Below are 17,874 nucleotides of genomic sequence, written 5' to 3'. Positions count from 1 at the left end.
CTGGAGGGGCCCCGGGGCCAATCACAGGCTGGGGAGGGGTGGGGCAGACTGCTTCGGGTCCGGAGTCTGCGTTCTAGAAACTCGCAAGAGCTGAGAAGACAGCTTGGTGAGTGAGGTCTCCTTACTCTGGCTTTTTATTTCTTTTCTTTTTTTAAACAGCTTTGTTGTGATGGATTTAAAGGTAAGGGGGAAAAAAAACCCAGCTATATTAAGGTATAATTGAATACGAAAAAAAAAAAAAAAATCCAACCCTTAACACTGCAAACATTTAACAAGCATCTTCATGAATGTGGACACAGACAAGGGGAGACGTAGCCAGAACCTGCAGAAGTTTCTTTGCAGGGTCTGTGTGTGTGGCGGGAACGTTTAACATGAGGCTGATCCTCTTACAATCTTCAGGGTACAAACGAGTATAGATGACTGGGGGCCCTTTGCTGTAGGGCACATCCCCAAACTAATTCCTCCTGCATGAGTTGCATTTACTCTGTGGGAGATACATAGTAATACAATAGGATCTTAGCCTTAAAAAGGAAGAAAAAAATAAAAGTGTTAGTTGCTCAGTCGTTTCTGACTCTGTGAGCCCGTCAGGCTCCTCTGTCCATGAGATTTCCCGCAAAAATGCTGGAGTGAGTTATCGTTTCCTCCTCCACGGCTCTTCCCGACCCAGGGATGGAACCCGGGTCTCCTGCACTGGGAGGCGGATTCTTTACGGCTGAGCCCCCTGGGAAGCCCTCCTTGTGGAAGAGAGAGGTCAGTAGGCACAGAAAAACAAGGCCGGCGTGCTGCGCGGAGAAAGCAGCGCGTGGCTGGATCCGGCTGCGCGAAGCGGGTGACAGTCGCGGTGCCTGGCCTCCGCTGTCTGTTTCCGCAGGAGCTGTTCCTATTGCGGCTGGAGACCTCGCTCCCGGGCCGATGGCTTCCCCTGCCGGCATTTCTTGGCATGATGGTGCCCGTGACCAGCTGCTGTCCCACCTGAGGGGCTTGGATCCCTGGCAGCTGGAGGACTTCAAACTAGCCCTGCAGTGCCCGGAGCTGCTGCCGGAGGGCGCCCGCAGGATCCCCTGGGCAGACCTGAGAGCCGCGGGCCCCGCCGACCTGCTCTGCCTGCTGGAGGAGCGCTTCCCCGGGAGGCGGACGTGGGAGGCGGCCCTCCGCGTCTTTGAGGACCTGAGGCTGAGCTCGCTGTGCGAGCGGATGCGAGCAGAGCTGCACGGTGAGCGGACGGCGGGCGCGCTGCGGGGCGTTTGTGGGGTCCTCCCTGATTGTTGGTCCCCCCTGAGCGGGAGCCTCCCTGACGGGCTGTAAGAGTCCGGCGCCCTGGCCCGGGAGAGGGTGGGCATGGGAAGAAAGCACCAAGAGGGAACTGAAAGTTCAGCTCTGTTACTAGACAGCTTTTGTTTCAAAAATATTTACTTCTTACTCATTTTTGGCTGTGCTCGGTCTGCACTGCTGCGCCTGGGCTTTCTCTAGTTGCAGTCAGCGGGGCGTCTCTGGTTTCCGAGCACAGGCTCTAGGTGCACGCGGGCTCCAGAGCACAGGCTCAGGTGTTGAGCAGGAGTTTATTTGCTCCACAGCCTGTGGGGTCTTCCCGGACCAGGGATTGAACTGGTGTCTCTTGCATTGCAAGGCAGATTTGTAGCCACTGGACCACACAGGGAAGCCCTGCTTTTTGTTTTGTTTTTAAGCTTATTTAGTTATTTGAGTTTCCCCAGTGGCTCAGTGGTAAAGAATTCGCCTGCCAATGCAGGAGACATAGGAGATGCAGATTCAATCCCTAGTCTGGGACGATCCCCTGAAGAAGGAAATTGCAACCTATCCAATATTCTTGCCGGGGAAATCCCGTGGGCTACAGTCCATGGGGTTTCAAAGAGTCGGACACGACTGAATGACTTAGCACGCACATCAGTGTAAGACAGTTCCCTGTTCCCTACACGCCTTCCAGCATTGATTGCTTGTAGACTTTTCGATAGCCATTCTGACTGATGTGAGCTGATAGCTCATTGTAGTTTTGATTAGAATTTCTTAAATATTTAGCAAAGTGGAGTGTTTCTCTTTTTTAAAAAATTGGAATATAATTGCTTTCAAGGTTACAATGTACTTTAAAAAAACAGTAGGAGTAAACTTGGAAATTGGCTTCTTGACCGTCTGCCCTGCTTTGAATTCTTTTTCCTGGACTTACTCCAGGACATTTGTTGACTACGGGTGTTTTTTCCTTACATCCGGGAGGCCAGGTGAATGGTAAGTGCCAATCAGCAGAGGTTTTTCAGGTGTTGTTACCAAAAGTGGCCACCAGGTGGCAGCATGCGCTACTTGATAATTTAGTTTTTAGTTTCTACTGGAGTCGAGTTGATTTCCGATGTTCTGTTTGTTTACAGGAAATACCTAGACGTTTATATATTCTTCTTGGAGTCTTCCCATTTAGGTTATCACAGTGTGTTCGATAGACTTCCCTGTGCTATTCAGTAGGTTTTAAAAAATTATCTCTTTGATATATACCCGCGTGTATATGGACTTCCCAGGTGGCTCAGTGGTAAAGAAACCTCCTGCCAAAGCAGGAGACGCAAGAGACGCGGGTTTGATCCCTGGTCCATGGAAGATCCCCTGGAGGACATGGCAACCCACTCCAGGATTCTTGCCTGGAGAATCCCACGGACAAAGGAGCCTGATCGGCTACAGTCCATGGGGTCGCAGAGAGTCAGATGCGACTGAAGCATTTTAGCAAGAGGCTCAGGTGTGTATATATTAGCCCCAGCCTCTTAATGTATCCCTCCCAAGTTTTTGTAAAATCGTAAGATGGTTTTCTTAGTCTGTGTCCGTTTATAAGTAAGTTCGTTTGTGTGGGTTCATAGATTGCACCTGTCAGTGATATCTTAGCGTGTTTGTCTCCCTCTGACTTCCTCCACTTAGCATGATCTCTCGGTGGCATTTTTTCGTCCTTCTGGCCGAGCGTATTCCAGTGTCTAGATGCATTGGTGATGCTTCTTTCTCTATCGATGGACACTTTGTTTGATTCTCTGCCTTAGGTATTATAAACAGCGCTGCCCTGAAAATAATGGTGCATGTGCCATTTAAAATTGTGGTTTTCTTGGTATCTCAGGCAAGGAGTGGGCTTAACTCTGTAGTGTTCTAAGGAATCTCCATACCGTTTCCTTCCTGGCCGCACCCACCTATTTACCTCCAGCCCACAGGGTCGGAGGATTCCCTGTTCCCCTCGCCGCCCTCGACAGCGTTTAACCTCTGTAGATCTTTTGGAGGTTGGCCCTTCTGAGCGGTGTGAGCTGCTCTCCTGGTAGATTTGATTGGAATTTACCTAGTAACTGGTGATGCTGCGTCTCTTTCCATGGGCTTTTAATCTTCTACAGTGTGAGTACAATTTACCTCTTGAGATTGGCTAATTGAAAGCCTGCCCTGTTTTGAATTCTTTTCCGGTGATTTACCCCAAGACAGTTTTTTTTTTTTTTTTTTAATTGGAGGATAATTACAGTGTTGGGTTGGTTTCTGCCATACATCACCATGAATCAGCCACAGGTACACTTAGGTCCCCCGCCTCTTGAAGCTCCCTCCCACCCCCGCCCGCCCCTCTTAGCACCGGGTTGAGCTTTCTCAAGGGCGGATATCAATTACAGCCCCGCAGGCCTGGTGAATATTAAGAGCCGCGAGCACGGTTTCTAAGTGGTTGTTGCCCAAAGCGGCCACAGGGCGGCAGCATTTCTTCCCGCCCAACTCGGGTTACCCGGGCAACCAGAGCCTCAGGGCGAGTCCTGTTCCTGGGACGTTAATTAGAGTGGAGACACCTAAGGCTTGTGTCTCCTTCCTTCTTTCTCCTTACCCTTGATCCCCCGACACACCCAGTTCCTGCCACACCGCTCTGCAGAGGGAGCTGTCCTCAGGCGGGGACCCTAAGGGAGGAGGCTGGAGGTGGGAACCCACCCCCAGGACGCACGGAACCCAGAGACCCCACCGTCCTTTGGGGGCGCTAGGGTTGGCTCTGCTGCGGAAGAGACGCCTGGGTCTGGAGACCGTGGGCCCAGGCAGAGGGGAACAGGAAGGCCAGCTCCGGGGGCGCTCACTGCGGGCACAGCCTGCCCAGCGCCCTCAGCCCCAGGACAGTCCCGCCGGGGGACCCGAGCCTGCTGCGGCCCCAGGGCTGTGACACCAGCCCGGGTCCCCAAGGCCTGAGGGGAAGAGAGCGTTTCTTCTGTCTCTCTTTTCCCTCCCTCTTTTCCTTCCTTCCGTCTTTATTTTCAGTTGGAATATACAGGTGATTTCCAATGGCTGTGGGTGTGTTTTTCAGATGTACAGAAACTGATTTGTCCATAGACACATGCATGTTCTCTTCCGGTTCTTTCCCATATAGGTTATTACAGAGTGTTGAGTAGGGTTCCTTGTGCTCCGCAGTGGGTCCTTGGGGATTCTTTTATAAATAGCAGTGTGTCTATGTTATTCTCAAGCTGCTAATTTCTCCCTGGCCCTCACCTTTCCTTTTTGTAACCTGAGTTTCTTTTCCGAGTCTGTGAGTCTGTTTCTGTTTTGTAAGCAGCTCACGTGTATCCATGTTTAGATTCCAGCTGAAAGTGGTTTCATGGGATACTTGTCTTTCCCCGTCTCGCCTACTTCCCTTGGGATGAGCCTGTCTGTTCTCACCCCTGGCTGCAAATGGCGTCCCTCATCCTTCTTGGGGCCGAGTCACATTCCTTGAGTCCGTGCGCCCCACCGCCTTTATCCAGCCCTCTGCCCTTCTGCACTCAGGTTGGTTCTGCATCTTGACTGTTGGACCTGGTGCCGCCGTAATCATTGTGGCGCGGGCGTCTTTTAAAATTTTGGTTTTCTGAGGATCTGTGCCCAGATCTGGGATGGCTGGGTCACATCGTACTTGTTGAGTGTCTTCGAGAACCTCTGTACTGCTCTCCAGAGTGGATGCAATGATTTCCATTCCCACGCACGGTGAAGGAGGGTGCCCTTCTTTCCACACCCTCTCCAGCATTTATGGCTGTCGAATATTTGAGATGTCCATTCGGTCCAGTGTGAGCTGATACCTCATTGTAGTTTTGATTGGCATCTCTGTAATTAGTGATGCTGAGCATGTGTTCATGTGCTCTGATGAAGTATCCATTTAGATCTCTGGCCCATTTTTCTACTGCATTTTTAAAAATATTGAGCTGTACAAGCTGTTTGTATGTTCTGGAGATGAATCGCTTATGGGCCTCTTCATTTGCAAATATTTTCCCCATTCTGAGGGCTGTCTTTTTCTTTATAAATTCCCTTGCTGTGCAAACGCTTGTAAGGTGGATGAGGTCCTATTTGTTGACTTAAAAAAATTGTATTACTCTTAAGAGGTGGATCCAAAGAGAACTGCCTGCAATTAATGTGAAAGCCTGGCTGCCTACAGTGTCCTAGGAGGTTTATAGTATCCGTCCTCCGCTTTGTTATGTTGAAAGCTTTTCATGTGATTAAAAAAAAAAAAAAGTGTGAGCAAAACTGACCTCTCGAGGTTGCCTTCATCATTGTTTGTTCTCTTTTGAATTATTTTGCCAGGACCTACCCCAGGACATTTTTTTGAGGACAGATATCATTTCCTTACATCCTGGAAGAGCTGCTGAATATTAAGCGGTCATGAGCACAGGCTTTTCAGGTGTTGTACCAAAAGCGGCCACAAGGCGACAGCATTTCTCCACGCGCAACTTTTTTTCTTTTGTAATTTAATTTTTATTTTCGATTGGAGTAGAGTTGATTTCTGATGTTGTGTTTGTTTTAGGTGTACCGGAACTTGATCCAATTACACATAGATTTATATCTTTTTTTCCAGTTCTCTTCCCATGTAGGTTATTACAGTGTGTTCAGTAGACTTCCCTGTGCTATTCAGTAGGTCCTTTGGGATTACCTATTTGATAATAAGTACTGTGTATCTGTTAACCACCCTTTTAATGTATCCCTCCCCCTGGACTTAAAAAAAAAGTTTCTTTTTTAGTCTGAGTCTGTTTCTGTTTATAAATGAGTTCATCAGCATGCATTACCGATTCTACCTGTAAGTGGTACACCATCTCTCTTTCCCTCTCTGACTCCACGCCGTATGGTAAATCTCTAGGCCCATCCATGCTGCTGCGTTGGCAGTTTTCGTTCTTTTTGATGACTGAGTGTATCCCAGGTGGACCCGTTCCTCTTCGTTTCTCTACTGATGGACATTCTGGTTTGATGCTGTGTCTTGTATATTGTGAATAGTCCTGCCCTGAAGCTTACTCCTTGGAAGGAAAGTTATGAGCAACCTAGATAGCATATTGAAAAGCAGAGACATTACTTTGCCAACAAAGGTCCGTCTAGTCAAGGCTATGGTTTTTCCAGTGGTCATGTATGGATGTGAGAGTTGGACTGTGAAGAGAGCTGAGCACCGAAGAACTGATGCTTTTGAACTGTGGTGTTGGAGAAGACTCTTGAGAGTCCCTTGGACTGCAAGGAGATCCAACCAGTCCATTCTGAAGGAGATCAGCCCTGGGATTTCTTTGGAAGGAATGATGCTAAAGCTGAAACTCTATAATTTAGCCACCTCATGTGAAGAGTTGACTCATTGGAAAAGACTCTGATGCTGGGAGGGATTGGGGGCAGGAGGAGAAGGGGACGACAGAGGATGAGATGCCTGGATGGCATCACTGACTCCATGGACGTGAGTCTGAGTGAACTCTGGGAGTTGGTGATGCACAGGGAGGCCTGGCGTGCTGCGATTCATGGGGTCTTTCTTAAAGAGTCGGACACGACTGAGCGACTGAAATGAACTGAAGATTGAGATGCACGTGTCGTTTTAAACTGTGACTTTCTCCGGACCTAAGGCAAAGGCTGGGGTTGCCGGATGGACGGTTAGTCTGCGTTTAGTGTTTTAAGACTTCCCTGGTGGCTCAGACGTAAGGCGTCTGGTGTTTTAAGGAATCTCCATACTGCTTTCGTTGTGGCCACACCCACCCTCGTCCCTCCCCGCCCACAGAGCAAGAGGAGTCCCTGTGCCCCCGCCCTCCACAGCCATTATCTTTGTGGCTCTTCCAAGGATGGCCATTCTGAGGGGCTGAGCTGATGGTACCTTATTGCCGTTTTGATTGGCATTTCTCTAACAGTGATGCTGAGCATCTTTTTACGTGCTTTATGACCATCTGGATGCCTTCCTTGGAGAAATGTCCATTTAGGTCTTTGGCTCATTTTTCCATTAGGTTATTTGGTTTGTATTTTTTGATATTGCACTGCAGGAGCTGTTTGCATGTTTCAGAGATGAATTTTTTGTGGGTATCTTCATTTGCAAAGGTTTTTTTTTCTCATTCTGAGGCTTATCTTTTTCTTTATGGCTTTTCCTAGCTGTGCAAATGCTTTTCCCTTCATTGAGTTTTCTTTTTCATTATTCTGAGTTGGGCCCAAAAAGCACTGCCTGTGGTTAATGTGAAAACTAGCTCAGCCTATATTTTGCCCAAGAGGTTTAGAGTAGTCGTGCCTCCATGGAGGTCTTTAATCAATTTGGGGTTTCTTTTTCTGTCTGGGGTCCGGAAGTGTCCTAACTTCATTCTCTTTTCACTTATTTAATGACCCTCCACTTAGTCCTCCATCCTGCTGTTACAAGTTTCCAGCGTCAATGCAGGAGGCATCCTTTTCTCCACACCCTCACCAGAGTTTATTGTTTGTGGACATTTTAACAAAGGCCATTCTGACCAGTGAGGTGATAACCTCCTTTGAGTTCTGGTTTGCATTTCTCTTAAGATTTAGCGATGTTGAAAGCTTTTTCATGTGATTTTTAAAAAACAGTGTGAGTAAAACTAACCTCTTGAAATTTGCCTATTAAACGTCTACTCCGTTTTGAATTCTTTACCCTGGACCTACGCAGGGACATTTGTTGAGGGCAGGTGTTTCTTTCCATCCATCCCTGCAGGCTTGGTGATATTAAGTGCCCATGAATGAAGTGAAAGTCGCTCAGTCATGCCCGACTGTTTGCAACCCCATGGACTGTATACTGGAGTGGGTAGCCTTTCCCTTCTCCAGGGGATCTTCCCAACCCAGGGATCAAACCCAGGTCTCCAGCGTTGCAGGCGGATTCTTTACCAGCTGAGCTACAAGGGAAGCCCAAGTATACTGGAGTGGGTAGCCTATCCCCTTCTCCAGCGGATCTTCCCGACCCAGGGAATTGAACCCGGGTCTCCAGCATTGCAGGTGGATTCTTTCCCAACTGAGCTATCAGGGTCAACTGCCCCTGAGCACAGGTTTTTCCCCTGTAGTTACCAAAAGCGACCACAAAGCGGCAGCATTTTTCCATGCCCAACTTTTTTCTTCTTTTGGTAATATAATTTTTATTTTCTATTGGAGTAGCGTCGATTTCCGATGTGTTTGTTTCAGGTGAACAGGAACATGATTGAGTTATACATCGATGTGTATCTTTTTTTTCAGGTTCTCTTCCCATATATATTATGAGAGTGTGTTCAGTAGACTTCCCTGGTCTAACAGTAGGATCATAAGTGGTGTGTATCTGTTAATCCCCAACCTCTTAATGTCTCCCTTCTCCTCCTCCCCTTTTTCCCCTTAATAATCATAAGTTGGTTTTCTGAGTCTGTGAGTCTGTTTGTAAATGAGTTCTTTGGTATGAATTTATAGCTTTCACCTGTAAGTGGTCTATTTCTCTGCCTCCTCTTATTGACTTGCTGTGGTCATCTCTCGGCCCATCCATGCTGCTGATGGTGGCATTTTTTCCCTGCTCTTTTTGATGGCTGAGTGTATTCTGGTGTGTGGATGGACCAGGTACTCAGTTTTCTGTCCGTGGATATTTTGGCCAATGCTCTGCCTAGGATATTACGAAAAGCGCTGCCCTGAAAAGACGGGTGCATGTGTCGTTTCAAATTATGATTTTCTGTGGATCTAAGCCAAGGTGCGGGCTTGGGAAATCATGTGATATTATACACTATGTTTAGTGTATTAAGAAATCTCCGAGCTGTTTTCCTTCCTATATCCCGCCTACAGTGTGGGAGGATTCCAAGCTCCCATCGCCCTGTGCAACACTTAATCTTTACAAAATCTTTTGGAGGATGGCCATTCTGAGCAGTGGGACTGATAATGTCTTGTGTTTTGATTTGCATTGCTTGAATAATTAGTGATGCAAAGTCTTTATCTTCTAATCAGCCCTGTTGTGAATTGATTTACCCCGGGGCATTTCTTGAGGGCAGGTGTCATTTCCAGCCCCGCAGGCCTGGTGAATATTGGGCCCATCAGCACCGGTTTTCACGGGGTTGTTACAGGGAATGGCCACAAGGCGGCAGCATTTCTTCCTGCCCAACTCCGGTTACCTGGGCAACCAGAGCCTCAGGGCGAGTCCTGTTCCTGGAGGTGTTGATTAGAATGGAGACACCTAAGGCCTGTGTGTCCTTCTTTCTCCTTACCTTTGATCCCCAGACACACCCCAGCTCCTGCCACACCGCTCTGCAGAGGGAGCTGTCCTCAGGCGGGGACCCTAAGGGAGGAGGCTGAACCCCACCCCCAGGACACCCGGAGCCCCGGGGACTTTGCGAAGCGCCTCCAGCCCAGAGACCGCACCGTCCTTTGGAGGCACTAGGGTTGGCTCTGCTGCAGGAGAGGCCCCTGGGTCTGGAGACAGTGGGCTCAGGCAGACGGGAACAGGAAGGCCAGGTCCAGGGGGGCTCACTGCGGGCACAGCCTGCCCAGCGCCCTCAGCCCCGTCCCGCCTGGGGACCCGAGCCTGCTCAGGCCCCAGGGCTGCGACACCAGCCCGGGTGCCCAAGGCCTGAGGGGACAGGGCCAGCGGTTCTTCTGTCCCTTTCTCTCCCTCCCTCCATGTTTTTTTTCAATTGGCGTATATAGGTGAGTTACAATGGTGTGGGATTTGTGTGTGTGTGTGTGTGTTTACAGAAACTTAGTTCATTTATGCGTAGACACACGTGTTCTTTTCTGGTTCTCTCCCATATAGGTGGTTACAGAGTGTTGAGCAGGGTTCCTTGTGCTCCGCAGTGGGTCCTTGTGGATTCTTTTATAAACAGCAGTGTGTCTATGTTCTCCTGTCTGCTGATTTCTCCCTGCCCCACACCTTTCCCTTGGTAACCGTGGTTTCTGGTTTTAGTCTGTGAGGCTGCTTCCGTTTCCTAAGCAAGTTCGTGTGTGTCCATGTTGAGACTCCAGCTCTCAGTGATATTGCACGGCGCTTGTCTCTCCTCTCCTCGCTGACCTCACTTCGTGTGGTCGCCGCTGCGCTTCCCCGCGGCTGAGCGTGGCGTCTCTCGTCCGTTTTCGTGGCGGCTGACACCGCCTTGTGTCCGTGCGCCCCACCTCCTTTATCCAGCCCTCTGCCCTTCTGCACTCAGGTTGCTTCTGCATCTTGGCTGTTGGACCTGGTGCCGCCGTGATCGTTGTGGTGCGGGCGTCCTTAAAGTTGTGGTTTTCTTTGGATCTATGCTTGGGTGTGGGATGGCTGCGTCACATGCATGGTGGGTGTTTAGCTGTCTCCTGCTCCAGCTTAGAGAGCTGGTGATGGACGTGCTGAATCAGTACATTGTAGAACCCGGTAGACGGTGAGCAGTGCAGGGGAGAGGAAAGGAGGGGCAGGGCTGGGGTGGGGAGGGGAGGGGAGGGCGAGTGGGGCCGAGGAAGGCACGTGGTGAGGAAGGCGTGTGATGCATCCTTAACAGGATCGGCAACTACCATTTTTTTTTTTTTTTTGCTTTTACAGCAGTTGGTAGGGTCCAGATATTTTTACTTTCTTTTTAAAAGCCGTCTTTCTGGGAGTATGGCTGCTTACAGTGCTGTCAGTTCCTGCTGTGCAGCAGGGCGTCTAGACCCCTCTCTGGGATTCCCTCCGGTCACGCGGAGCGCTGATAGGAGCTCCGTGCTGGGCAGCAGGGTCTCATTAGGCGCGTGTTTACGCGCAGTCTCCACTGTGCGTCCCCATCTCCAGGCCCCCAGGCCCTCTTGGTGTCCATACGCTCCTTCTCTTCGTCTATTTCTGCTTTATAATTAAGATAATCTCTGCCAATTTTTTCAGACTCCACATATATGTAATCCATATATGATATGTGTATTTCTCTTTCTGACTCACCACATCTGACACACTGTAGGCCCACCCAGGTCACCAGGCGCCAAGATGTGAGCGGAGACTCCGAGGGGATGGAGCGAGCCAAGCGGAAATGGGGTGGGGGGTGGAGGGTGGGGGGAGCATTCCAGACCGGGTGGGGGGTGCTGGCTGGATCCAGGGCTCCAGGCAGTGGTATTTTTTTTTTAAATAATTAAAAAATTTTTTGATTGAAGGATAATTGCTTTACAGACTTTTGTTTTCTGTCAAACCTCAACATGAATCGGTCATAGGTATACACATGCCCCTCCCTCTTGAAGCTCCCTCCCATCTCCCCACCAACCCCACCCCCCCCCCAGGTTGATATGGAGCCCCATTTGAGTTTCCTGAGCCATGTAGCAAATTCCCGATGTCTATCTATTTTACATATGGGAATGCACCTTTCCGTGTTACTCTCTCCATGCATCTCACCCTTTCCTCCCCTCTCCCTGTGTCCATAGGGGTGCACTTTTAACATGAGCTGCAGTTTTGCAAAGGAGCATGTTTTCAGTGTGGTCAGGTTGATAAGCTGGAAGGTATGACTTTCAGTCTCTTTAATTCCCACGTCTGGCAGAGAAATGGTTGGTTCTGCTGAGATCACCCACAGTTCTGAGCTTATTCTCCAGCCGGGCAGAATCTCAGCATCCCATCCTGTTTCGTTTCAGAAATGTCACAGGTGTGCAGACTCCAAGATCCAAACCAGGAAGAACCAGAGACGCTGGAAGAGACAGGTTTGTAGACTACACGATAATCGCAGACAAGCTGCTGGGTGGAACGCCCGTTCCATGCGTTCTACTTTTGCTCCTGCCTTGAAATTGCCTTCCAGTTATAGTGTGCCAGAAACTAGCCGATCTGACCTTCTGATCAAGCCTGGAAGAGCAACAGGTCACCGTTAGCCGGACATTCTCACCGGGTCCCCTCTAAGGGCTTAGGTACAGTGTCTGTCTCTGGATTTTGCGCTGCAGTGATAGGTAGCTCTATTTTATTTTTTACACAATTGTAACAGGAGAAGGCAATGGCACCCCACTCCAGTACTCTTGCCTGGGAAATCCCATGGACGGAGGAGCCTGGTAGGCTGCAGTCCATGGGGTCACGAAGAGTCGGACACGACTGAGCGACTTCACTTTTACTTTTCACTTTCATGCATTGGAGGAGGAAATGGCAACCCACTCCAGTGTTCTTGCCTGGAGAATCCCAGGGACGGGGGAGCCTGGTGGGCTGCCGTCTATGGGGTCGCACAGAGTCGGACACAACTGAAGCGACTTAGCAGCAGCAGCAGCACTGTATTTACAGTTTTTAAAAATATATCTATTGGCTCTATTCCCCGTGTTGTACACAGCATCCCTGTAGCCTTAGGAACGGTAGTTTGTGCCTCCCCTCCCCCTCCCCCATGTTGCCCCTCCCCTTCCCTCCCCACCATGGGCAACCACAGCTTTGTTCTCTGTGTCAGTGCATCTTTTCTGTTATAGTCACGGGTTTGAATTTTTTAGATGTCACATAGGAGTGATATTGTATGTAGGTCTGACTTAGTTCATTTAGTATAGTGGTGTCCAAGTCCATTCCATATTGCTGCAGGGGGCATTATTGTATTCTTTTTATAGCTGAGTAGTAGTCCACCGCACACGTGCGCGCGCACACACGCACACACACACACTCTCGGTCTTTCTTATCCGTCTGTCTGTCAGTGGACATCTAGGCTGCTTCTGCATCCTGGCTGTGGTAAGTGGTGCTGCTGTGAACACTGGGATGCATGTGTCTTTTCAAACTCCGGCTTTCTTCAGATGTATGCCCAGAAGTGGGCATGCGGTAGTTTTTTTAAGGAACCTCCGCACTCTTCTCCTTAGTGGCTGCACCAATTTCCACTCCGCACCCACAGTGTAGGAGGGCTCCCTTTTCTCCGCACCCTCTCCAGCATTTATTTCTCATGGACTTTTTTATGATGGCCATTCTGACCAGTGTGAGGTGATACCTCATTGTAGGTTTTTTTTTTTTTTTTTAAGTTTTTCATTTCATATTGGAGTACAGCTTCCCCACTGGCTCCAGGGTAAAGAATCTGCCTGCCAGTGCAGGAGACTAGGGTTCGATCCCTGGGTGGGGACAATCCCCTGGAGAAAGAAATGGCAACCCACTCCAGTATTCTTGCCTGGAGAATCCCCTGGACAGAGGAGCCTGGTGGGCGCCAGTCCACGGGGTTGCAGAGTCAACACGACTTAGCAACTCTAGAGCGACCACAGTGGATTAACGATGCTGTAACAGTTTCAGGCGGACCGCGAAGGGACTCAGCCATACCTATACCTGTATCGGTTCTCGCCCAAACCTCGCTCCCACCGCCCTGTAGTTCCGACTTGCGTTTCTCTGGTCCTTAGTGATGCTGAGCATCATCTCAGGAGCCTCTGGGCTGTCTGTGTCGCCTCCCTTCCCTTTCAGCCCACAGAAGAAGATACAGGGAGAGGCTGAGGACCCGGATCCTGGCCCTGTGGGACCGCACGCCCTGGCCCGAGGACCACATCTACCTGCGGCACGTGACGCAGCGGGAGCACGCGGAGCTTCGGGGCCTCCTGCGCCCGCGGGGGGCCGGGGCGCCGCCCCTCACCATGCTGCTGGAGGGCGCGGCCGGCGTGGGCAAGACCACCCTGGCCACCAAGCTGGTGCTGCACTGGGCGGAGGGCGTCCTCTTCCGGGGCCGCTTCTCCTACGTTTTCTACATCAGTGGCCACTGGCTGGCCAAGCTCGGTGACATCAGCTTCGCTGGTCTGCTGGCCCTGGACTGGCCGGACTCGCAGGTCCCCGTGGAAGAGTTCAGGGCGCACCCCGAGCGGCTGCTGTTCGTCATCGACGGCGCGGAAGAGGTGACCCTGGGCTCCAAGGGCTCGGCCAGCCGGCCCGGCGCCGACTGGTACCAGGAGCTCCCGGCGGCCAGCATCCTAGTCCGCCTGCTGAAGAAGGAGCTGGTCCCCGAGGCGACCTTGCTTGTCACCGCTGGGCCCCCCGGAGGCCGCGCCCTCCGCGGGCTGCTGCTCAGGCCGTGCCGCGTGGACATCCCGGGCTTCACCGAAGGGGACCGCCGGGAGTATCTCAGGAGGTTCCTGGGGGACCCGGACGTGGCCGAGGAGGCCTGGCGCCGGATGCAGGGGTCAGAGACCCTGGTCCGCTTGTGCGCCGCGCCGCTGGCGTGTTGGGCCGTGTGCGCCGGCCTCAAGCGGCAGCTTGCCGGCAGCCCGGCACCGGCGCCGGGCGCGCCCACCCCCACCGGCCTCTACGCCCAACTCTTCTGCAGCCTCCTCGCGGGGGCGGAGCCGGGTCTGCGGACCGGCAGCTCGGCCGGACAGTGGAGGGCCTTCTGCTCGCTGGCCGCCGAGGGGCTGTGGCTGGCCGCCTTCACCTTTGCAGGAGACGCCCTGGAGCGCTGGCGCCTGGAAGCCCCTTTCATCGACGGTCTGCTGAGGCTGCAGATTCTTCGAAGGGTCAGCGACTGTGAGCACTGCGTGACGTTTGCTCACCGGAGCTTCCAGGAGTTCTTCGGGGCCTTGTTCTACGTGCTCTGGGGGGCCCAAGGCTCGCTGGGCGGGGTCCCCCGGCATCAGGAGATGAGGCGGTGGCTGAACCACGCCTTTGCCGACGCCAACCCCTACTGGCGTCAGATGGTGCGCTTTTTCTTCGGTCTCTTAGGAACAGACCTGGCCAGGCAACTGGAAGAGGCCGTGGGTTGCCGGATGTCCCCCGGGGTGGCCGACGAGGTGTTGGACTGGGCGGAGGAGCTGGAGAGGTGCGGCGCCGTCTCGGGGCGCTTTGACTTCCTGTGGCTCTTCCAGTGCCTGCACGAGACCCAGGACGAAAACTTGGCCCGGCGGGTTTTGAATCGCCTCCCAGTGGCCGATCTGGACATTCAGGGCTGCGAACACCTCCGGGTCTCTTCCTTTTGCCTCAAGCACTGTCAGAAGTTACGAAAGCTGAGGCTCTCTGTCAGCCACCGTGTCCTGGAAAAGAAACGGACTTCCGGCCTGGGAACTCCGGAGTGAGTATTCCGGAGGCCCTCCTCCTTAACTGACTTTGGCTCCCCTTCGCAGGCTCTGCCCACGTTCTTCCAGGAAACACTGGGGGTCTGCTCTGTTGTGTAATCCATGGTTTGTTGTTGTTTGGTTGTTGAGTCATGTCCGGCTCTTTGAGACCCCACGGACTGCAGCACGCCAGGCTCCCCTGTCCTTCAGTATCTCCCGGAGCTTGCTCAGACTCATGTCCATTGAGTCAGTCATGCCATCCAACCATCTTATCCTCTGTCGTCCCCTTCTCCTCCTGCCTTCAATCTTTCCCAGCATCAGGGTCTTTTCCAGTGAGCCAGTTCTTCGCATCAGGTGGCCTAAGTATTGGAGCTTCAGCTTCAGCATCAGTCCTTCCAGTGAATATTCAGGGTTGATTTCTTTTAGGATTGACCAAGCATCCTAGATCAGTTTCCAGTCTGTGAGCACTTTTTCCTTTAGGTTTTATGTAGGGTTCCCTGGATTCTTAACTCATTTACTTAGGGGTAATTTTTGTATCTCAGACCCTGCATGTTGAAGGTTCATGTACCAGGCATCAAGAGATGATATCTACTTGTGTCAAACAGGTGCCCGAAACTCAGTGGAGGGGGGTCTGGTGTTGTCACTCAGAGATAAGAATGCACAGTTCTCTTAGTCCGTGTGGCTCTGAAGTAGCCCGGCCCGGGTCAGTGCCCAGCTCTATTTCAGAGCTCCAGACCGTCCATAAAATGCCCTGTGGCTCTCCTCTGAGCATGTGTTGGAGCCAGAGTGAGGCCAGTGGTGTCACCAAAGTCTTAAAGCTTTCTCTGTGTTTGTCCCTTTGTCCTCCTGAAGGAATAATATTTTAAAATACTTGAGTTTCATCTGGTTCTTCTCCTGTGACCTTTTTCATCCTGTCCCTGACACTTCTGGCTTCCCGGCTGGATGATAAGGAAGCTTAGCTGTTCTCCTAAATTCAGGTCCCAGAAATGTTTTCTAAATTGTTATCTTGAAACAGGAGTTGCTGTATATGTTCTCAAACCCTTTCCTGTTTAACCCTCAAATTTTTGAGAAGCACCAGTTCAGTTTTGAGTGAAGAAGTTGAAATGCTGAGTAGCTTAATTTCTTTGTGTTCACCTGACTGTGATATCAATAAGGTGCTTGGTTTGGGGGTGTGATGGCAGGAGGAGAAGGGGACAACAGAGAATGAGATGGTTGGATGGTGTTACCAACTTGATGGACATGAGTTTCAGCAAGTTCTGGGAACTGGTGATGGACAGGGAGGCCTGGCTTGCTGCAGTCCATGGGATCACAGAGTCGGGTGTGACTGAGCGACTGAGCAACTGAACTGATACTTACTGGTGATCATTTGTCCTGTCCTGGAATCCCTAAAACTTCAATAGGTGACTATTTCGGTGATGTTCAGTATTGGGTCATGTAAGTGCTTTTACTACAAGTGATTTTCCAAAAGTAATCTCACTCATCATCCCTCCCTTTATGTGTGATCATCCTAAGGCATAAGGAAGTTTCAGACCTTCCCTGAAGTGAAGATCTTCTGATGTTGAGATTATTTCTTGCTTCTCTACAGCACAGCTTCTTACTGGCTTTTTTCCCCTCAGTGGTTTAAATGATGTATCAGTAGTACTGTTGCTCAGTTGCTAAGTCGTAGCCTGTCGAACTCTTTGCAACCCCATGGACTGCAGCACGCCAGGCTTCCTTGTCCTTTACTGTCCCCCAGAGTTTACTCAAACTCATGTCCATTGAGCCAATGATGCCATCCAACCATCTCATCCTCTGTCATCCCCTTCTCCTCCTGCCCTCAGTCTTTCCCAGCATCAGGATATCTTCCAATGAGTTGACTCTTCTCATCAGGTGGCCAAAGTATTGGAGTTTCAGCTTCAGCATCAGTCCTTCTAATGAATATTCAGAACTGATGTCCTTTAGGATGGACTGGTTGGATCTCCTTGCAGTCCCAGGGACTCTCAAGAGTCTCCTCCAACACCACAGTTCAAAAGCATCAGTTCTTCGGCATTTAGCTTTCTTTATAGTCCAACTCTCACATCCATACATGACCACTGGAAAAACCATAGCCTTGACTAGACGGACCTTTGTGGGCAAAGTGGTGTCTCTGCTTTTCGGGTTGCACACTTTCATATTCAGGGCCCCAGTGAGTCCCTGGTGAGGGTGTCTTCCTGCTGCCTGTACTTCACATGCTGGGTGTTGGTTGGGTTTCATCTACTCTCATCAGCGTTCTCTCTTGTTTCCCCCACGAAGGATGAGGGTTGCTGATTTCCGGATGCATCAGTGGGAGGATATTTGCTCGGTGTTTTGCAGCGGGAACCTGAGTGAGCTGGACCTGAGTAACAGCAAGCTTAGCACTGCCTCCATGATGAGACTCTGTCTCAAGCTGGGAAACCCACGGTGCAGACTTCAGAAACTGGCGTAAGTGTGAGATGCTCATGATTTGAAGAACATGATTGGAGAATAACCCAACTTACTTTATCTTTTGATGACGGTCATAAGTATCTATCAGCCAGAAAGTGAGCTGGGCGCTTAGGAGAATAAAATCAAGGGACTTAGAGTCACGAAGCTCCTACTTAGGCAGAGTCGACTTAAGTTTTTTTTTAAATGGCCAGCTGATGGAGTTAGAAGTGGCAAGCTGGTCAGAGACTTGACCTCTCTAGAGCAGATTCCTTCAGAGCCATTAACAGCTCAGTTACTGTCATGAATCATGGCTCTAGAATTAGTGTGTGGCATTCCCTTGTACGTGGCACCCTTTATTTCTACTTGGTTTATTTGAGTCTG

At 50.8% G+C, this 17,874-nt stretch overlaps 1 protein-coding gene across 2 annotated transcripts in view; it reads left to right on the top strand.

Moving 5' to 3' along the window:
* The first annotated feature begins 591 nt into the window (after positions 1-591).
* Positions 592-17,874, top strand: part of NLRP13 (NLR family pyrin domain containing 13) — a 34,198-nt gene continuing 16,915 nt past the window's right edge. For both annotated transcript variants that reach the window (XM_024979406.2, XM_024979405.2), the window contains exons 1-4: positions 592-1,213; positions 11,740-11,805; positions 13,502-15,089; positions 17,344-17,511. In XM_024979406.2, the coding sequence (XP_024835174.2) occupies positions 670-1,213; positions 11,740-11,805; positions 13,502-15,089; positions 17,344-17,511 (2,366 nt within the window). In that variant the 5' untranslated portion in view covers positions 592-669. The remainder of the gene's footprint in view (positions 1,214-11,739; positions 11,806-13,501; positions 15,090-17,343; positions 17,512-17,874) is intronic.

The sequence above is a fragment of the Bos taurus genome, chromosome 18, assembly GCF_002263795.3.
Source record: "Bos taurus isolate L1 Dominette 01449 registration number 42190680 breed Hereford chromosome 18, ARS-UCD2.0, whole genome shotgun sequence".
NCBI classification, from domain to species: domain Eukaryota; kingdom Metazoa; phylum Chordata; class Mammalia; order Artiodactyla; family Bovidae; genus Bos; species Bos taurus.
This window is presented reverse-complemented; position numbering and strand designations above follow the sequence as displayed.